Raw genomic sequence first — 27,422 nt, 5'->3', positions numbered from 1 at the left:
TAGATATTTGCATCATTTTGCGGCTATGGGTGTTTGACTCGCCTCGGTCTGGTACAGACATATAAAGCAACAACTTGTACAGTGTAAAAACAGCTAACAGCAATGATCTCATATTCTCTCTGCCGTTTTTAGAGGTTTGTGTGTGTGTGTGTGTGTGTGTGTGTGTGTGTGTGTGTGTGTGTGTGTGTGTTTGCACGCGCTGACCATCATACAGTAGACTTTCTATCTCCACCTTCTCTCTCCCTCTTTTCTCCTCCTTCTCCATCTGTCGCCCCGTGACAAACACATGGTGTCTTATTTGGTCAACTCAGCAAGGCCCCCAGCTCTGTGGGCTAGTTGCAAATACACGTGCACACACACACACAAAGAAGCACACACGTGCTGGCTCTCCACCATCTCTCATGCATTGTTGTGCATGAGAGATGGCATAGAGGCATAGAGCCTGCCTCACAAAAATGAGGCAGGCTCTATGAAGAGGTTTATGCGTCACTGGGGCACATCATTTCTAAGCGTGGAGGTCAAAGGAAAAAAAAAAGACAAAACAGAATGATAACCCTTAGTAATGGTATTTTAGGGAGCAGACTGTGGTTCATTCAGTTGAAGCTGTCAGCAGGTTCATACTGTGCGCCCTGAAATTGTGCCAGAGTATTAATATAGCCCACTGAGACGTGAAGAAACGAGACAACAGAGCAAAGGAAGAGAAGACTGGAAGAGAAGAAGGCATAAATACTGTTAATTGTGGGCAGAGAAGGTGAAATAGACCTACAAGGATAAAACTTGGCCCTGGCTTTTTATGAACATCATATTTTGGTTCCAGTCTATCACCTTCCACTGCTGCGCAGACATCTGTGTGGGATGTAAAACACCTTTGTGAACAACAGAAGTTCTTGTCTTTGAAGAGATTCAAAGGCAAGGAGACTGCTTAAAAGGCATGGGAGTCAAAGCTTTTCCTTGAGATCTTCACAAAGCGATAATCAAATCACTTCCTCTCTGAATAGAACTTGCAGCATTTTAACACTTTTTTGATAAGTTAATTTTTAAATTCTTCTGGTGAAGCTTCCAAGCCCCTATAATTCATTCTAAATATCTGAACTTAAATTGGGAATTAAAAACAAAAACAAAAACGCAAAAATAAAAAAATCATCAGTTGACATTAGCAGTTATAGATTTAGTAACATAAACAGATTGTGCGTGCTGGAACTCTTGGTGAGTGTTAAGCCGATAATGGCATGTACAGTGATAGCAGCGTGTAAGAGTTGCACATGCCTGAGTCAGCTAGGGGCAGGGTAATCACAGTAGCGACTGTACAGTGTGGTTGTGTGACATGATGATGTGCTTGTGGAGCGATACAGTCATCATGCTGCCATGCGTGCTCCCGTCAGTCGGCTTGTGTTCTACTGTTTCATCCAAACAGCTTTTAATGCATGCGTTAAGTGCACTTTGAACAGCACTTGAAATGCAGAGTGCGTGTATGCACCTGGGCACCAAAGGTCTGCTGAAGAGCTATCCAGATGTTAGGACAAATAACTCTTCATTACTGAGAGAAACAAAGAATAAATCAAAGTGACGGGCAATGCGTCACTGCTGGCGTATGAAAACTCCACGAACACAACAACCAACTGATCTGATCAGGGTTGGACAGAACATAAACGAAGACGGTCTGAAACCCCTGTGTTATTTGGGCCCTAATAAAAAAGGGAAAAAGTGTGTTCGTGATCGGCAGTGGCGGCACAGAGGACCACGCCCATCTTATGCAGCCTATTTCATTAACCTGCATATATAATTTTCTGTTATATATACATATTACAAAGTTTGAAAACATGATAAGTGCTCAGTTCACTTATAATAGTCTAGTTAAAATTCTCATTTCTTCTTGTAGTGTCGTAAACACCAGCACCGAGTTGGAGTTTATTGCCTCTTTCATACATTTTCTGTTTTGTGTCCCATTATAAAAGACACTTGTTTTCCTTTGTCTTTCCATTTGCCAGTTTAAGTCGCATTAACCACTCGAGCTTTCTGCATTGCTTAACGCCATGTATAGCACTGTATGCGGGTGCACGTTTGGTTGCGTCTGTCTGTGTCTGTGCGTGACACTGTTAATTTATGTGTTTGATAACAGCATTTTCCCTCCCTGTGTGAAGTAATAACTCATCTCTGCTCCGTTGTCTGCGAAGTACAGACAGCAGGCTGTAGTAAACTTATCTTAAAGTAATAATCCAACACGTTCTGTGGTTTATTTCGCTGCTGTGTAGCTGATATGACACAACAGTGATTCATGAAGCTTTCACGTTTAGAAACAGCTGTCAAACTGGTCTGGGAAAATCCTTTATCAGCAGTTGATGATTCATTTTATGTTGCCTGCAGAGGAAATGGGTAGTTTGCATGAGAGGCTACAGCTGCCAGACAAATACGAAAGCCACCCAGAGACACTTAGATTTTATTAACAGAAACCCAAGACAAAAGGAGCAAATTAACCGGACAGAGCAAGGCAAGTGTGCTGAGAGAAACACAACGTCTCTGTCAGCTTGCTGTCTCCTTTTTTTTTTTTCCTGTTCTGTGGCTTGAAGGCTCCCCAGATTTAAGTTTCTCAACATTTTGTGTGGCAATATTTTATCCATACAAGCCCATATGGAAAAAAAATAGAAAAAACGTATAAAACACTTGCATCAGATTTGGCCTACTTCATATAGTGAATCATATAAGGCTTATATGATTTACTCATGAAAGTGGTCACTTTCATATATTGTTTTAATAAGTATCCAAAACATATAAGTTTAATTTATATAATTTTTCAAGGGATCTTATATCTGTTTTCACTCTTGTATGCTTTTCATACAAGTTTCACACAAGACAGATACAAACTTTATAAGATTTATATATCTTTTCCATATGGGAGGACACCAAATATTGCTATTTTATTAGATACATTAAAATAATTGGGGAATATTGCAAACAAGAAGGCTCGTCTCATGCATCCTGAGATATTGTTAGCCAAGCAAGGGTGAGGGTGTTGCACATTCATGACCACTCGATTGCAAACCGACTGCACAGGTCATGAGCAGTTATGCATGGTGTTCTTTTAAGTAAACTTTAATCAAATAGAATAAAAAGTGTTTTCATTAAGGACTATGTTTAGTGCAGTACTAATGCATATTTAAGCTTTAGTAAATCTTTACAGCAGCAGCACAGTGTGTGTGTTTATCATAATAATGGAACATAGCTGTGGTGTGCTTCATTCATGTATAACGGATTATGACAACAATGGAGCTGAAGAATGGGATAAAAATAGGCTTGACTGAATGGGCACTTTTGTTACTAAGATTTAGTCATTGTTAGATTTTGTCATTTAAAGAGATTTGTTGACAGTTTGAATGTCAGGATATTGCAATACTAAGAATTTCATTCCAGTGAGTTCACACTGAGAGTCCACACTAGAGCTTCTAATTTTAGCTGTTTAGTAAATACAAGAGGATGACAATGACCTGACGGCAAGCACCCCGGTGTCAGTGAGAAATGATATGTGAGCAGAACAGAATGAGGAATCTAATTCTATAAATCAGTTGACTGTTTTGTGAGCACGTTTATTGGAAACACCTTCACAAATCAAGTGGACCTATTGAGGTCAGCTAAAAATAATCTTCATTTATTGTTAGGGATGGGTATCGAAAACCGGTTCTTGTTGAGAACCGGTTCCCAGTGTTTCAATTTCTTGGAATTGTTTGCCATTTTTGCAAACATTCCGTTGCGGAGCGTCATTTACCTGGTAGGAAACACGGTGGCTCAGACGCTCAAAAGTTTGATTATACTTTACGAGAACGGATGACAACAGGGCAACTTGCAATACTTGCAAAGTAGATATTTCATTTAAGGGAGGAAACACTACGAATATGCAAAAGCATTTGCTCACAAAACACGTGATAACCTTAAATGAATGTCGTGTTTTTAATTCCGCTCCGGACTCGTGAATCTCAACCCAGCAGCAGCGGTAACGTTTGCACGTCCTCTCCCGTTAATGCGGCAGGTAAATAATCAACTAACAGTGCATATTATGTTAGCGCGATCTGCCTTATTACAAAACCTGCCATTACTGTGCATTTAGGTGACCATGATGAGAGAGACAGACAGAGTCTGGCTCAGATGCTGGCAGTTCTCGCTGCAGTCTACCGGTAGCGCCTCCTTTCAGGCCAGGATAGACGAATGTCACCGAGCAGTGACTAAGTTTGTGGTCAAAGGCTTGCACCTATTTGCCACAGCAGATGCCCCCAATTTTCGGTAAGTGAATGTGTTTAATTGTAGGCAGGGACATTACTGGATATTCTTGTGTAATTGCTACTGAATAATTTATAATTTATATACTTTGTTATTGCTACAGAAGAATATTTATTTTATTATTTTACATTTACAATTTTTTTTCCTGGGGACCCTGTGACACCCCATTGAAGAGCCGTAGGCTGGATCTCTTAAGATCTCACTGTTGGGTTTGTAAGGCCATGTTACTCCTAAATTTCTATCTTGTTCAAAGAGAAGATATAAAACAAAGTTCTAAGCTAATCGACCTTAGTGTTCTCCTTTTTTAAAAGAATCAAGAAGGGAATCAATAAAGAATCGAATCGTTAAACAGAATCGAAAATGGAATCGGAATTGTGAAAATCTTATCAATACCCACCCCTATTTATTGTATACTGGGTGTTGTTTCAGTCCCTTTAAAACTATTTTAGCTTCTCTTCGCCAGACCAACAGTGGGGTCGGGCACTGTTGGTTGGTATAGAGTGAAAGCAGGTGGTGTTTGGAAGACAAGAACGAAAAGAATATTGAGTCCCAATAAGCATTTTGATGTTAAATAACCACCAGCTGGTGGTCTTTTCTCCATGTCTAGCCATAGTTGAAAACTGTTACATCTCAAATGCCCTCATTACACTTTCTCACAAGATAATGTATTGTTTTCTACTTTCTCATTATTCATTAAAGTCATATTTTTAAGTTTTTTGCTAAAAATAATGAAAAGATGAAAAAAAAAACCTCACACACATCAGTGGTGCTTCAAACTTGTGACCTCATATGTCTGGGTCAAATACTTTATCCTACTGACGTACCTGCTTTTACATTGAGTGATGGCATTCTTGAGTTTGTTGAAGGGCTGACATTGTGGCCAGAAAGGGAACTTGTAACAGTCCAATGCATTAAGTTGCACGTGGAACAGAAGTAGATGTTTTAAATCATAAACAACTTAAAAAAAACAGGCTCTGTAATGCTGGTCTGTGGAGAAGACGTCACTGTGGATGTCTGTTCACAGCCGTGTGCTAACAATATTAGTTTTTGTTATTTAAAAGAACAAATATAAATTAATTTAATTCCTCTCTTGTAATAATCTTGATACAATGTTAACAGTTGTCACCAGTGAAATGACACCAGGGATTCAGCCATGTTTCACGCAGCGAAGCTAAGTGGAATGATTTTGTCCTCCATCCTTTTTATTAATTTATTATTCAATAAGGTGCACGGGCAGCTGGAGTACAATGGGCGTTCAAATACACTGCAATTAGAAAAAGCTTCCAAGAGCACACAACAAAACACACATTACCTAGCATCTTTTTCTCTCTCACAACATTGAAGAATCCTCTGATTATTTTAATTGGGGGTTGTTGTGTTTTTTCTTTTTCATTTTGCTTGTGTTTTGTGTGCTTTTGCAGTTTTTTTGTTGCTGGTATTTTCTTAAGTTGTAGTGCATTAGACCTCTCTGGAGCATACCCTAGATGTCACTGAGTCAGAGATGGGCTACACCCTGAACCTGTTGCCAGTCTATTGCAGGGCTAAAACAGAGAAACAACCAATCACACTCAAATTCACACCTAAAGCCAGTTTAAAGTCAGCAATTAAGCTAAAATGCATGCTGGATGGAACCCATTCAAGCAAAGGAAAAATATGAAAACTGCACACAGAGAGGGCCCCAGCTGCCCAGTGCTTTCAGATCTTCACTTCTTCTTGCTGTGAGGCAACAGTTTACCCTTATGCTGCCCTCAGTACAATTTCTCCAGGGGGGAATGAACAAACAAAATATTTTGCTGATGCTGTCCTGTCGTCTAATAAGAAAAAAGCCCGCTTTAAGATTTGTGTTCATCTATTTGTATTCAAATGTTATGTCATGTCCGTAACTTGTGTGCACAGTTCTGTTTCCATCGGCATATGTCACCATAATAATAGTGCACTCTAGTTCTTTGATATAAAAAAAAAAATCTTTGGTCCAAATACTGAATTGTGGAAAGCATTATCATGAGGGAGCGCACACACGCAGAGAGGAGATAAAAGGAAGGTGTGATATGAAGTGAGACTAAATGGCAGTGACTAAAAGCCATGAATGAGAGGCTTAGATTCTGAGATGATGCAGGAAATCGGTTACAGATTACTGATTATCTAAAGTGAACATCACCAGTGATCATTTATCCTGCTGCAATGACCACATTTTAATTATTTACTGTAAAATTGAATGTGCTTTTTAAGAAGTGTGTGTGTGTGCGTGTGTGTGTGCGTATGTGTGCAGTGTTATCAGTTTAAAGGTTTAAATAGATTTCAATTCTTGAATTCTCCAAATATTTCTTTATTAGAGTTGGTAACTGTAATATTATAATCGATTAAAGTTTACTGTGCAGGATAGTTCAGTAAAAGAAATGGGAGTGAGGGAAGGGGGAGGGGAAAGAGGGATTTGTGTGGAAGGAAAAAAAGGAAGAAAAAAAAGGGTTAATGGAAAATAACACCAACAAGAGGGAAAGTGAGAGAGAGAGTGATAGTGTGATAGATACTGAAGAGATGAGAGCTACAGGAAGAGAAGCGGTGCTGTTGCTAAGGCGAGAAGTCCCCTAAACAGTGACAAAAATGGGGGGAGCAGGCTTCAGACCACCAGCACCTCCTGCATGAAAACGGACTCAGTGAAAATTTGGGGGCACTAAAATAAAATTTAAAAATTAAAAAAAAGAGGAAATTGTAGGACAGAAAAATTAGATCAAGCAGTTGATAAATGAAACCAGACAATACATGCAGAGCAGATGCATCCATTAGCTGTGCCCACTTACCCTAATAGGGGGCTGGAGCCAGTCCCAGCTGACACAGGTCAGAAAGCAGGGATCACATTTTGGACAGGTCATTAGTATGTGTATATATAGAGAGTCACCAATTAACCTGTCTTTGGGCTGTGGAAAGAAACCAGGGCACATGGAAGAAACCCAAGCAGGCACGGGCTCAGACTGAAAAAAATCTTTGTTTAATTTCATTACAGCGAATCTGAGCGTCAGTAAAACGACACCACCACATTAAAAGAAGAGTTCCTTTCAGCAAGGCCAACCCTTTATTTTGTCTCCGCGCTTTGCCTTTCCGCCAAGTTTCACAAAAGTTTGATTGGGAAACGGACAGAAGTGAAAACATGCCTCAGCTCTCGGCTTTTGTGGGAATTATGGTGATGCTTGGCAATACAAAGACACATTCAATAGCAATCAAAGCAGCTTAAAAAGCCTTAACTACTATATATAAATGCTCAACACCCTGCTTTGTTTTGTGAAAGGGTTTGACAGTCGTTGCAGAACCTGGATCTATCCGCTTATCTCTGAAATACGCAGCATAATCAGAGCTGGCATCTTTTTTTAAAATCCCATCAAATAAATTCTCCATATTTTCTCTACATGAGGTTGTGGATGACCTTAAAGATAGTGAGTCACGGCGTTTCTCTGGATTTACTCATTTCACTTATATGACAACGTGACAGACATCCCAGAGTTAAGCTCTTATTTATGGCACGTTTGGCATTTCCATTTCAGCTCCGGCGTTTCTTCATAAACAGCAGACACCTCTGCCTGGCCCAGACAGGCAGGAGTCACTACATGGTGGAGATGAATCTGCCAAGATACTATTTCATGCATGACATGCATGATATGGACAGCAAAAAGTGATATACCAATATGGTGTGGAACAGAGCGTGTTGGAACAGGGGATTTAACTGAAAAGGAAAGTAGAGGGAGAAAACAACATCTGTGTGTGTGTGTGTGTGTGTGTGTGTGTGTGTGTGTGTGTGTGTGTGTGTGTGTGTGTGTGTGTGTGTGTGGATAAACTAGTTACTCAGCAGCTGTGAAGGTCATTTTCTGCAGTAACCTTCTAGTTGGGTCAAGCATTTTGTTTTAAGTGTGTGTACGTGTGTGTTTGGCCTTGTGGGTGCAGCCTATTAGACGAGCTGCCACGGTATAGTTTTGTTTATTACAAAAGGCATTTTAGAGTTGAGTGTGTGTTTGTATGTGTGTGTGTCCTGCAATAGAATGAGCAGCAAAGTGAGATGACGTTGCTGGACTGGCATCTGTTTGTCTGTGGGACACTTGAGGAGCTGTGAAGTGACAGGAAAGGCTGCCTGGCACCATTAAGAGACGCACGCAAGCATGTGTGCAAGTTTCTGGGTGTGTAGTAAGCAAACACCCAGAGCAAGGGTTTGTAACTTTACATGTAGATGTTTACATTGATTTTCTTGTGCTGTTTCAAAACCATCATGTTGTTTCATTGCAGAGCCCCAACAAGGCTTCTGTTTTACATCCAAAATTAAAATTTGTTGATTTTATGACAATTTTCTTGTGCCCCTAAAAGGGAATAAGAATTTCATTTATTGTGGGGAGAAGGAGCAAAACACATTAGGTTTGATACAGAAACGGTTAACTGAATGAACTGCCCATGAAAGATATGTAAACTGTATATACTGTCAGTGTATACAGATAATGTAAGTATAAAAGATAGGCTACTGTGACAAGAAGAGCATTTCTCCCATCTCGTTTGCCAAGAACTGAATGTGGAATGGAGGGGCGGGTCTGACTGAAACCGCATACTCATTGGCTAATGACTTATGATTGACAACATTGTGCCACAGATAATCCTCTGTTTTTGAACATGGTATGACAACGATTTACAAAACAGACTTAATATTTTTTTTTATTCAGTGTGACTCACAGTCAGTGACTGAGTCCATGAAGCCATAAGGCAGAGGTTCCCAAAGTGTGGGGCCCGCCCCATAGGGGGGGTGCAAAGCCATTGCAGGGGGGGGGGCGCGGTATGAAAAGAAAAAAAAGAACGCTGCTAGCATAATGGCCAGGTTATTGACAGGGCTGCCACACAAACGCAAAGCAGGAGATGAAGCATTGCCAAATATGTTTCCAAACCAACTTCCTTCCAAGCCAAATACTAGAAAATATGGTGAAGCATCTTCCCTTTGACTTCACCTGCACAAGTGCCAAGGTAGGTCTCCCCTGCATAATTGGTTTTCCCTGCATCAAGAGCACGTGCTGGGCTCTCCAAGTCACTGACAAACAGTATCCCACATTCTTGATTTTGAACATTTTGGAGACGTTAGCTCTTTATACAGTAAAGTTACAGTAATAATAATGGATTAGATTTATATAGCGCTTTTCAAGGCACCCAAAGCGCTTCCACTATTTTAAATATAATTCCACTATTCATTCACACACTGGTGGAGGCAAGCTACAGTTGTAGCCACAGCTGCTCTGGGGCGGACTGACAGAAGCGAGGTTGCCATATTGCGCCATCGGCCCCTCTGGCCAACACCAGTAGGCGGTAGGGTAAAGTGTCTTGCCGAAGGACACAACGACCAGGACAGAGAGGCCGGGGATCGAACCGGTGACCTTCCCGTTACAGATGCGCTTCCCAACCCCCTGTTCCATGGTCGCCCACAGTGGGATGCAAATAATATCAGGCTGATCCTGCCACAATTTGTTCACTCGGTTCAAATCACGGACAAACAGTATCCCACAGTTGTTTATGTCTTTGAACCCATTTTGTACAGAGAAGCATTTTTTTTAAATGTATTGACAGCAATGTTGAATATTATTACATGAAAAAAACAACTACACGTAAAATAATCACACCGTGACGCCTCTGCCTTTGTAAATGGAGGGACAGTAGCTGCGTCCGTGTATGTAAGCATGTAAAACCTGAAGATAGTCAGATTAACAGTATTTTGTCTCTATCTGCCATTCTGCAATTCATCTCATGTAAACAATAACGTGGCGCACAGTGTGACATAAAAAAGGCACAAACCTTTGATGAACTCTGTATTCTTTGTCCACACGTAAATGCAAAAAAGGAGTTTCCGGTGATTCAAAACTCCGTTTACATGTGGACAAAAGGCCCAAACGCATAGAAACAGCTGCGTTTTCAAAAATACCCATGTAGGTGTGCACGTAGCGTAAAAGAGTTAGTAGTGTATTTTATTACTACCTGTAATTTATTGCAATGTACTTGTATCTGCTTAATTGTTTACTAAATGATTGAGGTGTGAAATAAACTGGGGGGCTGTTTAGGTGGTGGGGGGCGAAACAAAGGGGGGCCTAGCAAAAAAAGTTAGGGAACCACTGTAATAAGGTATGTGTGAGAGAGATCAAGATCAAGACTTCTTTTGAACGGCAACTCTTTTTGCCGCCATAGCTATCGCCACCTGGTGGCATTCAGATAGAGTGCAAGTTTTAAGTCACGTTTACGTATATATATTTATATATACATTTTTAAAAAGGGTGTAACCATCTTTATCTCTGCTGTAAAAAGGAGCATTCTAGCATTGGAGCTAGTGGGGAGGCACTTGATTTTAATGCAAGTCTCAAATGGCCATTCAGGAAGTTGTACAGTAGCTATTGGCTTTCAGCAACGGCTGGTTGCCTCTTTAAACAAAACAAAACAAACAAACAAAAAAAGATACTCAACAAAATTATTTTCCAAACTGTGATGATCGTGGTTATTGCCTTGCAAGAAACACATACCATTCGGAATAGTAAAAGGAAAATCAAAAACAATTAACGTCATAATGAGTTGCTGCTGGAAACACAGAGTTAAAACACAAACTATCCACCCTCACGCTCAGAGAATGGCAGTTATACCTCAGCGTATGGCTCGGGAACAATGTCGCACCTGTGGATGAGGGCGTGTGTGCTCGACAAAAGGAAGAAAATGGGGCTGAAAGGGTGCGATAGCGGGTGTGTGTGTTTGTAAGTGAATAGATACAGGTGTCTCATTTCCTCTTCTTGATGACGCACAATAGGGAAAAGGCCGAGCGCCTACATGTATGTGCGCATGTACCGCATGTGTTTTTAACAGTGTGTCTCTCGGGGATGTTTGACAGTCCGGTTGAGGTGTGGGCTTGTTTGTGCGGCACCACATGGGAGCTGGGAAAATCCTCAGGTGTCTTTGTGCATTGGAGTCATGATCGCAGATTGTGTCAATCAAAAGCGCTGAACTACGGTTTTTGGCAGCAAATTTCTGAAATGACCTTAACTCAAATCAAATCAAATCTACCCGGTCTTTCCTCGGATGGGTGTGAAGGGGTGGGGAGGCTGCGGCCTCAGGGGTCCTCGGGCAGGTCCTCTGGCAGCTGTCTGGTTGCTATGGCACTGATCTCACTCTCACAAACACACACACACACAGGAAAAGCAATGTATGAAGAGAAAAGGGGCTGAGGGGAGGGCTTCAGTTTAACTGCCGTGTTTATTGCTGCTATTCCCTGGCTGATGTCAAACAATTACTGAAGCATCTTATCTGCTCAAACCTCTTTGCTTTTTTCTTCTTTGTTTCTTGCATTTCTCTAATTGCCTTTGTGTAAGAGGAGCCTGGGACAGTCTATTTCAGCTACACAACAACATTCATCTTTTTAATATTATCGCCACTCTGACCCAGACATGCTGCAGCAGATGTGCAGTATGAATTGTTTTTCTGCTGCATCAGGCTGCGGCTTGTGTGCCTACGTCCTTGTCTGTCTACAAAGTTTTATCTACGCTGCTGTGTGAACACGTGACTGTGCCATTAAGCCCACAGTATTTGTTTTGAGGAATGAAAACAGAAAACGTAATTACCTCATTATTTCCTTATATTTGTTGTTTCACTTCAACTTAAAATACTCCTGCTTTCACGTCTCTGCTTTTAGATTTGTGTCTAAACACAGTCATGAATGATGGAACTAAAGGGAGAGCGATTAACCGGCAAAGTTCATGGAAGTAAAACAGGTAAAAACGTCCTTTTGAAAAGGAATTAATAAGCTACTGAAAGTGATACAGCTACTCAAACATTCACTCACTCGCTGTCAGTCAGCTGGTTAGTTCATAGAGGAAGAAGAACAGGTGGCCAAAGATGGAAAGGGAACATTTTGGATCGATATATTCTGGGAAGATGACTGATTTGGTGGTGTTTACTGAAGTGAGACAACTGAGAGGGAACTGGCTCTGGCTAAAGCCGGGGAGAACAGCGGAGTAAGTGTTCACTGGAAGGATGGCAGGCGAGCGTGCAGTTTTTTAGTTCTCCAAGAGGTGTATTGGAGAAAATAGATAGCAGAAAAGCTTAACTGGAGGCAAAGAACAAGAAATGCAGTGTGAAAAATATGTGTTATGTATTTCCACATGAGTGCAAGGGGAAAAAAGCATGTAGAATTTCTTAAAATTGCCCTTTTTTTCTTTCATGAGGTCTCAATGAATCTCCCCTTCATTTTCTTGAGACTACATTTCAATTTGGATGCCCTTGGCAACAGCACAGCAGGCAATAGGGTGATAAGGCTGTTTGAATTGAGATTTCACACTGAGACAAAGAGTTAGTGACTGAGTGTGTACTCAGGGGTGGGTGGGTGGCTGTGGGAGTACATGCCTGTGTCTAGAAAGGAAATCATAAAATCAAGCACAAAATAGGACAAGGTCAGGAAGATTGATATAAAATTATTAACAAGGTAGAAACAAGGACAGGGAGCGATAGAGAGAGGAATACAGTGGAGGAGGAGGAGGAAAAGGAGGAGAGAAGGCGGTACCTTGTGTTCCCCAGCCTATCAGATTGTGGAAGGTGGGGCCTGGATGACAGGAAGGAGGGAGCAGAGGAGCAGCAGACAGAGAAGGAGAAGAAGAAGAGCACGTTAGAGAAAGAAGGGAGAGGTGGGAAGGTAGAGGTAGGCAGACGGGGAGATGCGGTGCTACAGTGAGCGTGTCCGTGAGCCTGCAAGTCTTCATCCTATCACCAGCGACCACAGTCTGCTATGGAGCTGTGATGTACAGATTCACTGCAGGAGCAGGGAATGCAGATAGGAGTTCACCTTGAGCTGGAGTCCGGCAGTGCCACTCTGGACCTTTGGGATTACAAAAAAACATTTGCTGAAGAAGAACAGCTGAGGTTTCATCAGACTTGACAGGCTGCCAGATTCTTTAACTTTGGGATTACTGGTCCAGACTCCCAGCAGAAGGTCTCACTGCAGAGACAGAGGCCAGAATTCAAACAGGTTCTCATTTTGGAGACTCACCTTCTGTCCGCAAGCCGGACATCATACAGAAGAGGCTGTCGCATCCATTGATCAAACTGGATCCCCGCAAAGCCACCACCAAGCAGGTCCTGCACGCCAGGAAGCCTGAAGGCAGCCTGACCTTGGACCAGCTATCACCCGAACCCCTGCTGGCACCACCAGAAACGTCCGGCATGTCTCAGACCGGAGGACGGCTTCACAACAAAAAAGCTGGCATCCGGGCCGCCGTGATCCTCATCGGACTTCTTCACAAGTCTCGCAAAGTCAAGGAGAAGGAGCGGGAGAGAGAGGAAAGCGAAGGGTGGGTGAAGTTTGTACATTAAGCAAGGGTGGCGTGCTGGGTAGGTAATTCTGTGGACAGGCGGGCAGTCCGCAGTGCAGTGTCAAGCTGGGTTTGTGTGGGAAAACTTTATTAAGTCTGTAATGTCTTTGTTATTCCAGAGCCACAGGGCACTTTGAGCTCTGTATGGTTGAGTGCAGTTTTATTATAGGTTCATTTTGTCAAGTGTGTCCTTGTGTGTGAGTGTGTTTTTAGCGTCTTGTTGACTGTGCTCACGCTTGTATCTGGGTCAGTTTGAATGACGGGAAGGAGAGAGAAAGGTTGTGAGGAGTTTAGGTGAACGGAGGTGTGCTTGGAGTGCTTTTCAAGAGGGGCTCCGAGAATAAAAGCTTCCCTGCAAAGGGAGAGGAACATGGACAAAAGGAGGTTGAGGTCTGGATATAGAAAGACTCTCTATATCCAGACCTTAGGAGTTACTGCTGTACACACACAAGCATTAGTGGGCACTTGTTGATGTCTGTTATATATCTGTCTCAATGCTTTAGCATGGGGGCAGCATAAGCACACATTTTTAGGCTGACAGGCTGAGGAGTTCAGTAGGTAAGCTGCACCACAATTTCATGCTTTCCTTTAAGAAAGGCTTTTGAAACCCTGCTTCCTTAAAAAAACGCCCATCCAAAAGCATCCCCATGTGTGTGGAGGGGGTTTCCCCACATGCTGTGTTGAAGACTGATCATCTTACTGCTAACACTACCTCGGTTGAGTGCAGTCAGTAAGACCCCTGAGAATGTTCCACCTGCTAACAAAAAGTGTTTGAGGTTGTCTGGGTCGAGACCGCCCCCACCCCGGCAGAGGGGAGCTAACATCAGCAGCCGTGCTCCCGCAGTTTAACTGGAATCTGAAGAGATGGCTGGAGATTGGAGTTCGCCTGTTCAATATTGTCTTGGTGCAAGGTGTGTGTGTGTGTGTGTGTGTGTGTGTGTGTGTGTGTGTGTGTGTGTGTGTGTGTGTGTGTGTGTGTGTGTGTGTGTGTAAAGATCAGATATGCAGCACAAGATGCACTTTGCTATTTTGTTGTAATGGTCTGGCCCAAAATAGGCTGTATTAAAATAGACTGTACTCTGCAAATGCTTCAAAAGTTTATGTGACCTCTCTCTCCCGCTCTCTCTCACTCACTGTAATTTAGTTTAACATTAAGTATAAAATTAACTCTGAGCAGCAAGACTGGATTAGCAAAAATGCAAATCTGGCCTCAGAAATCCTGGACACAGAAATTGTAATGTTATCTAGACTATTATCTAATAATGATATGATAAGTGGTGGGGTTCCTATACACAATGACTCCAACAGTTATATTTTTGCCCCAAGGGATCTTTCATTGATCAGTCCAGCCATGCCTGGAGTAATGATTGCCTGCACTGTTACACAGATATACACAGGCAAGCGCACAAATACACTTTTGTTTTCATTTGTTTTTGCACATTTCTCATGTGCTTCCAAAATGATTTATGATTTTGATTCTGTGTTGGGTTTTTCTTTTGCCCTTTAGCCAAATGAAAACAGTAAAACCATATCTGGACAGTGGAAATAGCCGCAAGCCACAACACAGTCCCACTGCTAGTACTTCCATTACTGTGACTGTGTCACATAATGATCTAGGCACAATTGCCAACAATTTTTAAGGTGTCTTATTCCAAGTGTTGGTTATTACGTGCATGATTGCATCCATTCAGACTTCTCATACTACTATTTCTCTCAGCTGTACTTGAGCCATTGTAATTTCAGTGGCCTTAAAGCAAGGATGTTCTAACTATTAATACAAGGAAAAGTGAAAATATAAAAAAGGTGACTGATTACTGTTATTAGAGCTGAACATTTCTAACTACATAATAATAGGTGAGATTGCTTAGGCTGCTGGAAAAGAGTAACTTATTGGGGATTTTTTTACATTTACACTGCTTCACTCTTCAGCAAAGAATTAAAAGTACATATATATATTTGATCCAGTTTTCTAATTTTCATTAATACAACACATATGAAAAGAGCTTGTGCTCTATGCCTGTCTCCAAAGCATTTCTTTATTTCTGCTCTTATAGAGTCATTCTCTGTACTTGGTCCCCATTAAGCTGAACAGCATGAGTTCTGCTGCTTGTATTTGAATATTTATTTTACTGGCGATACATTAATGTCCTTTACAGCTCATTTATCGCTAGCTGCACACCTGCTTTGTATTTGTGTGTACATGTTTGTGTACGCACTGTCCGTCCCAGTGAACCCTCATATGCATCATCATTCAAGCTATTGAAAACACTTATAATACAAACTGATGTGCAGTTCTGGTGAAATTTCCCCAGTGCTCCAGTCTGTTCGTATGTGTCTGTGTGTCTGTGTTAGTATGAGCAACAGCATCATGCGTGATGCTAGAGTGCTTATTTAGGCCTAATCCATAATCACAGTATGCGGCTTCCTGTTCAAACTGTGTTGCCCCCTCTAACACAATTGAAAATATATACACTGTGCCTGTCTATATGTTGATATATTTACTCAAAATGCTTTTTCTGATGATTAAAAATGCATGCAGAGGTTCACTGTGTATAACTTATTCACTGATAATCAATAATTACTACTGTCTATAACTACAAGTATGTCTTTCCTGCAGATATTTTTCTCTTGGGGTTTTCTAAAGGTGCAAAGGAAAACTTTATTTTGCATCTACTATTCAAATCTTTCAAGGATGTTAAAAATTCTCTTGCATATTTCAGTTTACAAGGTTAGCCTGACTCATCACAGTAACCTTAGCATCTTCCTGTCATTTGTGCTTCTTTATTAGCACTTTATCTGGCAAATCTGTTTTATTTTCATCTGTAAGTAAATTAAAGCAAGTCTCTTAAAAGTTGTTACCTGTAAAATCATTATTACTGTGGGAAAAATCTTCATGTATGGTCAAATGTATTGGGCCACACCTCTTAATCTTTCAATTCAAGCGTTTGTAGTCCCACTGCCACAGGTGTGTAAAATCACACTCTTAGCTATGTGGCCTGCTTTTACAAATAAGTATTTTCATGAAATGTCTTTCCTCCTACTCTACATATTCCACAATCAACTGGAAGTGATTAAAAGTGGTTTTCAGAAATATACTTAAATATGCTTACATACATATCTAATAATACTCTTAGTATTATTACAAAGGTGACGTCTGGGAACAACAGCAACTCTGTCATGAAATGCCAGAACATGTAAAGTTACACTGCAGGTTCACCGAGTGCCTAAAAGTCTGCAACGCTCTGCTGATTGACTAACTGCAGAGCTCCAAACTTTCTCTGGCATTAACATCAGCAGAAGAACTGTGTACCAGGAGCTTCATGTATGGATTTGCATGGCCAAGCAGTTCCTATAGGAGTAATGTGTAATGTGTTGTTTATATAGTGTACAGGTATCATTGATTTTGACATACTGTACTACACTAACAGTAACAGCAAATTAACACTGTCAGATTTGATTTCAACACTATTAAAGTGTCTACATGGGTCCACACCAGAGCGTGTTAATTTAACTCTTTTTGGAGTGTTAACTCTGATTTAGTGTTAAATACTAAATCTGTCTAAAGCTGACAATGTAACACTTATTAACACTAAGTGTTAAGAGTTTATATATCAACTCTGATAGAGTATTTTATTTTAACTATATATGAGTTATTTTCTAATCATTCTAAAAATTGTAATTTTTACTTTTCTGAACTTTTAGAAATTCCTTGGGAAACAAACATTTATTAAAAAGAGGCAATGTTTTTCTGAAAAACATTTATTTTTGAACTGTGCACCACAATTTCAAAACATTTTCTAAAACATGTAACAATATGGAACAATGTACATGCTCTCGCTTTCATTAGAATATTGTTTATCAAAGGGTCTGACGTAGGTAAGCTGGTCAAAGCAAATAACGGCAATACAATATGCACGTCCTCCATTCATCACTTTGTTTAACTTTAACGTACTCCTGCACTCCCCCATATTCCACCTCTGCAAGCAGGTGGAAATTCAAAAATTAAATGAGTTATGCAGTAATTAATTGCACAAATAGTCTGGTAAACAATTGCAACACTGTAAAAAAAAGAATAATTTTGAGCCTAACTTGTGTAAAGTATTTTCCCAAAATACAATCCTAGATACGAATCCATTGCCCATATTTAAACACAGTATTCTACCCAGAACACGTTTGTTAAAATGGTGCTCTCTTAAACAACTGAAGAACACAGACAATAGTTAATGCCGAAATAAATTTAAAACCTGTCTTTTTAATTTTTACCTAAATCATATGCTCAAAACTCTGAAGGGATCTAAATGTTAGCCTAGAACCCAGTCAGCACATCTACTACTGCCGTTTGCTAGATAGTTTTCAGGCTTCATGTAGCGCCATAATTTTATGCCAACAGTTCACAGACTAAAAATTGTTTTAGGTGTATTTGAGTTAGCAAAAAATTGGACTGAATATTCATATGCAAGCTTTTTTTTAAGGCTATAGTATTTGCCCGCAAACAATAAATTCCAGCGAGCTAAAACAGATGCTATCTCCGAGCAACGTGGCTAATGCCTTACACACTTTTGTCTCAACTCAAAGGAGCCACAGAAGTAAAAAGCTAATAATAATGACTAAAACAATCTCAGAAAAAAATGACTTACCAAGTGTGGCAAACAACTCTGGAGAGCAACATGCTCTGAAATGGCTTTGCTTCAGCTTTGGTTGGAACCTGTGATGCTGGGGGCGGAGCCTGTGAATTTACACTATAAGTGTCATAACCCCTTTAGGGGGTCAAGAGTTAACATTTCCATTGTAACACCTCCAGAGTTGATATTGAAACACTAATTTTTAACACTTGATTTTAACTAATATTATTTTCAGAGTTACATTAAAATAGTCTGACTCTACTTTGAGTAAAATTAACTCTACTTTTGCGTGAAGTCTGCTAACACCAAAACATTTAACACTTTTGAATTTGCTGTGAATTCGCTGAGAACGTCAAGTCTAGTGAGGTGATCGAGAGCACCTTCCGAGCCCTCAGCGCTGAAAACAAACCCTACGTCACTAAAGAGGAGCTCTACCAGAACCTGACTAAAGAGCAGGCAGACTACTGTCTGTCACACATGAAGCCCTACCTCGACAGCAAGGGCCGCGAGCTGCCGTCAGCTTTCGACTTTGTCGAATTCACTCGCTCGCTCTTTGTCAACTGATCCTTTCCCTTAAAATCCAGAGAAGTTAGAGGGTTGCCTTTGATTTTATGTACATTAGTAATATACAGTTTTTAATATGTGAGAATTAATGTTGTTTTTGGTAGATTTTGATGCCAAGCTCGTGGTTTCCTGTTTGTTTCCACCTCCCTTGGAAAGTTATGCCAAAAAGCTGCAGTTTCCTGTTTAGTCTTCTGCACAAAGTTATATTGTACTATTAATATTTTCATCTGATTCTAAACAAGAAAGCAAATACGCATACTTCTCAAAATGTCAGGCTACTCCTTTGTCTACGAAAAGGGTAATACATGCACATTGATTCCAACACAATTATTAAAAATGACAATTCAGCCCCAGTTGGATCGTTCTCATGTCAAAATGTCAGGCTGGTAAGCTCCTTAAACAACAGGTATGGATAACCATCTAATCTGCACAGGGTCTTAAACAACTGAGAGAAATTCAACAATAAAAGCCTAGTCAATCATTACTCTAGTCTTATCATTCCTCATAAACCTTCATCTGCATCTCAGATTCCTTCTAGTTTAAACTGTTGATTCAGCCAGCATATCAGAGTGGCTGGAAACACTCTCCCTCAAAAATCCAGTCTCTTTACAGATCCTCACAAGGTTTTTCTCACCTTACATATATTATTTATAATAACAACTGTCACAGGAATGATGAGGACAGACACACAACAAAATGTGCTGATGAGTCGGTTATTAGTCAGCCCACAAGGACTGGGTGGAATAAGATTGCCGGCCTGTGGAGGAGGATTTTGTGTCGTGGCGCAACAAGTTCTACATTCTGTCCAATCTTGCAGAAAGTAAGGACACGAGTACTGATTCCACTCAGCTGTCTTCTGCGAAGCAGCTGAAACAGTCACTATACTTAGGCCTTGGTGTTGGAAGGAATTGTTTTAAGATCACCAAGGTTTCTCAAACAGCAACCCTTCATTCTTTTATCCTTCAACGGTTTGACGTGTACTTCTTTACAGGGACAGCCAAGACCAGACTGTTTTTTAGCATAATAAAAGGCAGTAGGTAGGGTCAGTCAAGGACACTTAGAACAAGTAGGTCCATAAATTAACTATGAAAGTCTTTCCTTCAGATTCATTCTCGAGAGAAGCTGGGAGGGGGTAGGGGTGTCATTTTCAGGATGAGCACGAACATTTTAAACATTTTCATATACATTTACCTCCTGACCTCTAAGTCTAGGAGGTTTCACATGTGCCAGATTTGTGTTTTAAAATGGTTTTATTGCCGTTGCTTCTGTTGCCATCGCCACTGTTTTTAATAATTTGTTATGGTCTTGCAGTTTTCTGTGATTATCCCAGATGTACGACTTGTTTCGGTGTATTAAACCCTTGTATTTCCCTTTGGACTCAGAAGGTTTAATTTGATTTGAAGTATCTCAACACTTGTTGTCCCTTAAGAGAAAATCTCATCAAACACTGCTGAGTGGCCGGGATCCTTCTGTTTGAGGGTCCTTGATATGGACAGCAAAAACTAACTTAAGAGCTGTGTCTCTTTGAAGAGCATGATACACTTTAAAATGGCTATGTTGCTGTTTAACAAGCATCCTGTATTGTCTCATCAAGTCTAGCTGTGTCCTGCAGGGCCATGTGGTGGTTGAAGATTTTTATGATAGAGCAAAATAAATCATGCTATCAGTTGGTAACAGATTACAAACATCATGAAAAACCTTCCTGGTTTCCCAGTGAAAACCCAGTTTGCAAACCAGTAAGCCAGAAGAAAAAAATTAGAGATACCCCTACACAAAACACAAGACATCTCAAAAACCAGATGACGCAGAAGGATTTTTTACACCTAAAGGTCACATTAAATGTTTCCAAAACTCCTGTATTTCCTGTTGCTCCACCTGGCAAGCTTCCTCTTTTTGTGCAACACTTATAAAGTATACAATAATAAAGTAGGATTACTCCCTTAAAAAAACAAAAAATGTAGTTTTTGAAAAAACAAAAACATTTTCAGAGAAGGATACACAAGAGCAGGTAGCCAGTTACCAATTTTGCTCACTGAAATCTCTACATGGCAGCTACTATTAGCCCTTACACTCCCTGACTACTTTTCTAGATAAACCCATACCTGATCAGCCAATCACGGGGCAGCAACTCAGTCTATTTAAGTATATAGACGTGTTCAGAGGAGAATGGCCCGCTCCATACTCATAGGGGGGAAACAGCAATTGAGATAACCACTCATTACAACTAAGGTATGCAGAAGAGCATATTTTCTGAATCTCTGCATAATAACATGCTGAACCTCGAAGCAGACGAGCTACAGCAGCAGAAGACCACAGTGGATGGGACTCCTGTCAGCTAAGAACAGGAAATTGAGGTTACAGTTACTGTAGGAGCTCAACAAAGTTGGACGAAAGCAAATTTGAAAAATATTACCTGGTCTGATAATTGCAAATTTATGCTGCAAGATTTGGACAGTAAGGTCAGAATTTGGCAATCACAACATTCAGGTGCCTGCATGTTGTGATTGCCTACAGTGTAGGCCCTACACTGTAGGCAGATCTTAATCCAGTGGAGCACCATTGGTTGTGTAGGAACCTGAGATTTACATAATGTATTTGCAGCCATAAAATCTGCAATAACTGCCTGATGCTGTCATATCAGTATGGATCCCACTCTGTGAGGAATGTTTCCAGCAGCTTGTTGAATCTGTGTCATGAAAACGTAGCACAGTTCTAAAGCCAAAATGTGGTCCAGTAGGGTCCTAACACGTGTAACAGATGGTGAGGGTAGCTAACTAGTCAAGCTAACTCTCAGTATTAACCGTCTTTTTTTCTACAACTTGATGAATTTATTGTTCTATGAAAATAGACTTGAAACAAAAGTAAAAGCCCCTTAGAATTAATGGAAACATTTGCTCTTTTAGTGCACTGAAGAACAAGGAAATTAGGGCTAACAATCTGACCTTATATTTTCTGTCTTTTTCAACCTAACATTACTTCATTTTATTCTGTGCACATACACAAAAGACTCTTGTTACACAGGTTTAAAGTATATGTTCTGCAAATTTAGTTAGGCTTTAAAATATTCATTTGCTCCAGGTTTCTAGCTCCAGGTGTTTAGCTCAATTCCATTTTTCAATTTAATTCCATTTCATTTATATAGCCCCAAATAACCACAGTCACCTCAAGGTCCTTTGTATTGTAAACTAATGTAAGGTTCTCCTTCCAGTGAGACCTACTGGAACCATTAAAATTCATTCCTTGCAGTTCTGCTCATAGGGTTTTGTAAAAGTAAATGAAAACAAATGGCCATGCAGTTTGTTTAAATGTTCAGTTTTGCTCCTATAATGAGAAACCTTATTTTCCTAGCTAAAGTTGTTCGAATGATGTCATGCATTTAAAATGTTCAGTGAGATTTCTTTGTTTTCTTTTTTTTTTATTATGACTTTGCAGAAAAGAAAATCTGAGACTTCTTATAGGTGTTCAGCGTAGCCAGTGGGAGATTTTAAACATTTTTGCTAACAGAAAGAAATCCTCATTAAGAGATTAAGTGCAGTTACTGTTTAAAACTACAGTCTCTCATGCTGCTTTTCTTGACAACCTTACAAAGTTTTTCCTTCTGCCTCAGCTCCTTCCCTCTGCTCGCTGTCAAACTCTCCTCCTCCCGCTGTTTAACATTTCCGCTTTTATTCACTGACTCACTCGTGTTTCCATTCGTCCTTCTCGCAGTGTTTTTCTTCGCTATCCGCAAATTAATCCCCTTTTTAAACAGCGTTTAACTCTTCTTTGTGAATACCAGCTGAGTGGCTTTCTGTTTTTTTGGGAGGGGTTGCATTCAACAAGCTGATTTTTGTTAAAAATAATGTTTAGGACCATTGTGCTCAACTAATGACACTACACAAAGACTAATTAGCTCTAAGGAGGTATACCTAAACTTTGCCATTATTATACATTAGTGTGAGATTTTTTGGGGTGAATGAAAAAAGCAATATGCTTCATATTGCTTGAACAAATTGTGTGAACATATACTGTGTGTGTATGACAGACAACCTTGTCTTTGAGTGTAATGGATGAGACGCTATTGTCTCTAACAAGTACCCAGGGACCCACCCAAGACAGCCCTATTTACCCAGCTCTGCACAGGGGATTGAGAGAGCTATTTTTAGTCTGCAGATTCATTTATTCTCGCTCTCCATACCTCGCTCTTTGGCCTTCTCTCTTTCAGCGATCTGTCTGGTATTCATTCATTCTGCGTCTCTGCCTCTCTGTCTTCATATCTTTCCATTTTTCTCCAGGACCTTTCTTCTCTGGTGTGGTTATCAACTACTCTGACGTGGTGGTGTTAGCGGAGAAGAGACATATTCAATGTCATCCGACAGATGCTTAACTCAGGTTTTTTTTTTTACTCAAGTCAGTGACACTGGGTGAGATTGGGCAATGATAAAGAGGAAGTGCCCCCCCACATCACAAAATAAATAGGATAAGGCAGGATTTGAGGCATTTCGATTGATATGACATTGATAGCGATTGATACCAGGTACCTGTGTTTTTCACTGCAATGCAGTGCTGTGCAAGAGAACAAATAATCATAATATTAATTTTAAAAAAACTCTTGCTTCCTTAAATCAAAAGTTTTGATAACAAACCTCATGCAGATCATCTGAATAATAAAAAGAAAAGAAGTCTCATTAATGCACTTCCTGTGCCTCAGATGAATGCACTGATACATGTATGTGACAGAAGTGTGATTAAAATGACAAAAATTAAAAAGAATAAAAGACAGACAGGTGAATCTTTCTAGGGATGCATCGTTAGATAACACCAGGGGATGTACCAGTGCTGCAAAAATAAAAGCAATTACAAAGAGCACTGACAGGACACCTTCTCTGAACCCATGTGGAATGACATTTCATTCAGCGAGGGAGTTTGCATTACATATTCTTACTGAAATTGTGCTGATATTCAGGTGTTTGCTGGATCGAATGGCCACAGGCTAATGAACTCACAAAATACGTCATCACCTCACAGACCGGTGACTATGAGCATTGCTGGGATATCCAAACAAAGTGTAATTAACTGCACGAAGCACGGCCGAAGAAAAAGAAGCAAACGCGTTTCAGCCCGTGGCCTTTATCAGTGTCACTCTGCTGCTGGGAGGTAAATACACATAAATGTCTAACGGTGCAGTGAGCCAGAGAACAACACTGACATTTCAGAGGCTAAAGCTACAATATGTAACCTTTTTACTGGCGTGTAGTGTTTTCTTTTGGTGTTAAGATGGTTAATTCCGTGTCGAGCAACAAAGCGTGCTTGTGTGTCTGACACACTGGTTTATTGCACATCTTTTATCTTAGAAGTCAGAGTTCTCGTCACTACCTCTGGCTTCAGCATATTAAATGGCACAGTTACAGTCAGTCAGAAGACGTTTTGGTTGTTTTTTTTTTCCAGGGTAGCAGACTTATGGCGGCATATTAAACACAATTTTCCTTGACAGGACGATCATAATTTCCCAGGGTGAGAGTCAGCAGCCTTCGAGAGGGCAAGACCTTCACTGGCATGTGTTTAATCTGATGCTTGGGTTAAATGCAGAAATAATTAGGAGAGAGAACCAAAGAGTCAAGTTAAAAAGGAGAAAGATGAGCAGAAGCCAAGGAGAGTCTTGGAGAATGAAGACCATAGCTTGATAAAAGCTTTGAAAGAGTATCTCTGAAAGCATAGGTGGTATAAATGGAAGATGGCTGAAAGCTCTTACAGATTAATTTCACTTCAAGGTTGACATTTTTTCTCTATCATCCACTTCATATATACCCTGTTCTTTAATGTGTGAAAACTACAACAAAATATTTGCTTAAAAAAGTTGTATATTATAGTTACCAACCACTTTGTTAGATAAACCTGTTCAACTGCACATTAATGTATGTACGGTCGGCAAGGTCTGTCATCTCGGTTGTGGGCAAAAGACCTGCAACTGACAAATAACTTTGTTAGAGAAATAGTCTGCTTCAAACTGATACAAAGGCAACAGTAAATCAAATAGCTACTCTTTACAAGACCATGGCGATGCCATTCCTGTCACCTACGAGCAGAAAACTGAGGCTACAATTACACTAAGAGCTCAAGAAAGTTGGAGAACAGCAGATTAGAAAAGGGTTACCTGGTTTGATGAATCACAATTTATGCCCTATCCACATAAACCATCTCTATCGTTTACACAAAATGATCTAAAAGGAGAAAATATCCAGTGGGCAATGAAAGTGCCTTGCTGATATCAGAGGTCAGAGGACAATGGCTAGACTGTTGACTGTACTCAAATAATGGTTACACCCAGTGTACGCAGAAGAGCTTTTTTGAATGTACAACGTATCAAACCTACAGCTGCAGAAGGCCACACCCGGTGCCACTCCTGTCACCCAAGAACAGAAAACTAAGGCTACAATTCGCACAGACACATTAAAGTTGGAGAATAATAATAAAACATTGCTTGGTCTAATGACTCATAATTTCTGCTGGGATGTTCAGATGGTAGGGCCAGAATTTGGTATATACAACATGAAAGCATGGATCCATCCTTCTTTGTACGACCGGTTCAGGCTGGTGGTGGATCTGATTGTGTGAGGGATATTTACCTGACACACTTTGGACCTGTTAGTACTAACTGAACATTGTTTAAATTCCACAGCCTATCTGGGTATTGTTGATGACCATACCAGATCATCTTTTTATAACCACAGTGTACCCATCATCTGATGGCTGCTTCCAACAGTATGATGCACAATGTCACAAAGCTGAAATCATGTCAAACTGGTTTCTTGAACATTACAATGAGTTCTCTTTACTAAAATAACCCGCAGAGCCACCAGATCTCAGTTCAATAGATCACCTTTGGGATGTGGTTGACTGGGAGATTTGCATAAAGGATGGATCTCAAAAGAATCTTTCCAGCACTATGAAGAGTTAAGGCACCTATGAAGGCCAAACAGATCCAACCCTATACCAGCAAGGTGTACCCAATAAATTGGCTGGTGTATGTAAACTGTCACTATGGTTTAGTCTATGAAATGCAAAGGCAACTGTCTCTACTTTTACAGCAAACTGTCTTTCCTTTAGAGCCAGAGAGCTTCCAGCTTGTGTGTTTGAATATTTTAGTGCCGTTGGGTGAGAGTTCCAGTCTGTCACAAAAACAAGTTGTGAGGGTGATAATGACAGAGTGCATCTTCAGGTGTGTGTTTGCTGTTAAAACAGGGTCTGGAGAGTGTCACACATACACATAGAGGCACACGCGAACACCGAATCCATTTACTTTCTTGTACTCTATCAGCAGAACGGCTAAATGAAAAGGTTATTTACTTCCGCTGCTCCCTCCAGTGCACCAACTCTGTAGATGAAGGAGCCATTATTTTTGAACAAATTTATCTGTTGATTTAGAAATGCAGCAGCGTTTCTTTTTTTGGGATACAAGACATGCCGCTCCCTCCTCCCCTCCTTTCACCCCCCTCTCGCTATCTGTCTCCCCCTCTTATTGATTTTTTTTTTCAAGATGGCGCTGGAGTGACGGCAGCCTTTCCAAGTATTAATAAAGTTCTATCTTATCTTATAATGAGAGTGTTTCAGGTTGTCTGGCTGGACGGTCTAATCTCCTGCCGGCTGCCAAATTTGTATCTATTCATGTCGCAGTAAGACAGAGAGGGCGAGGCATGATGTTCCCGCAGGAAGCAGCCGGTGACTTGGGCTGCAGTTGCCTCATAATTACTTCTCTCCTGACCTCTACACATATCCGTGCATATCTGGGATGCCTGAAGTCTTCATGGCAAACAGCTGACTAAGCCGTGCATCCATTTCTTAAATCTATATGTGGAGTAGACTTTTGGGACAGCTAATATGGGAAACTAGATTAAACACACAATGGAAAACGTAAGAGTTTTCATCCATACATGCACCCTTTTTCAAGGCTACACTTAGCTTGTTTGCAAATCTAAATTCTAGGCTCCATTCATAAAATACCATCATGGCTTCTTTAGGATCCATTCATGACTTCCTTACTTAACTACAGAGTATATGAGTCAAAAGGAATCACGTTGTCTGTATGTCACCTGTCAATATCAGCCAACATAAGTACTGATCAGGGCTGGAGCTGCCAGGTCTAATATGTGACATTGCAGCAGATTGTGCTGTGTGGTGTAATTCCTTATTACAGGGTTAGGCCTACTCCAATATACATGGTTGATGGATTCTTGTGTACCCTGCCCCCCCCCCCCCCCCCCCTCTATAATCAACCATCTTTCTTCCTTTTTTGTGTCCAATTACAGTTGTATTAACCCCATTACACGAACCATCAGTCATGTAATTGTCCAATCAGCACGAAGATCAGGCTCCTTATCAGGTTTCCTAACAAATATTAAGACCAACTGGAAACAGTACAGATTCATGAGCCCTTGGGAGAGGGCTCCATACCAGAGACCTGCACTTCACCCTCTTCCCGGTCCTTCTGTGTCTGTCCGCTGTTCTTTATTTTTATCATCTCAGCTCTCTCCATCGTCCTGATTTCCTCTTTTCATTTCCTTATCTCCTTACTAGGATCAGTCAGTCATGTAAAGATGTTGTCCCCCCTTTTTTTTGTTCCCCAAACACTCTTTTG

General features: G+C 40.5%; 1 protein-coding gene across 9 annotated transcripts in view; it reads left to right on the top strand.

Moving 5' to 3' along the window:
* The window catches only part of rap1gap2a (RAP1 GTPase activating protein 2a), a 105,199-nt gene that overhangs the window by 47,441 nt on the left and 30,336 nt on the right, over positions 1–27,422 (top strand). For 3 of the 9 annotated variants that reach the window (XM_085245286.1, XM_085245283.1, XM_085245279.1), the window contains exon 1: positions 12,881–13,601. The exons of the other annotated variants lie outside the window; for them this stretch is intronic. In XM_085245286.1, the coding sequence (XP_085101412.1) occupies positions 13,474–13,601 (128 nt within the window). In that variant the 5' untranslated portion in view covers positions 12,881–13,473. Of the gene's footprint in view, positions 1–12,880; positions 13,602–27,422 lie in introns of those variants that run through there. 9 annotated transcript variants of the gene reach the window in all.

This window comes from Mchenga conophoros, linkage group LG14 (assembly GCF_057382185.1).
Source record: "Mchenga conophoros isolate Kocher_MC1m ecotype Shallow Benthic linkage group LG14, M_conophoros_male_GT1.1, whole genome shotgun sequence".
Lineage (NCBI taxonomy): Eukaryota > Metazoa > Chordata > Actinopteri > Cichliformes > Cichlidae > Mchenga > Mchenga conophoros.
The sequence above is the reverse complement of the archived record's forward strand: the minus strand, read 5'-3'. Positions and strand labels throughout refer to the sequence as shown.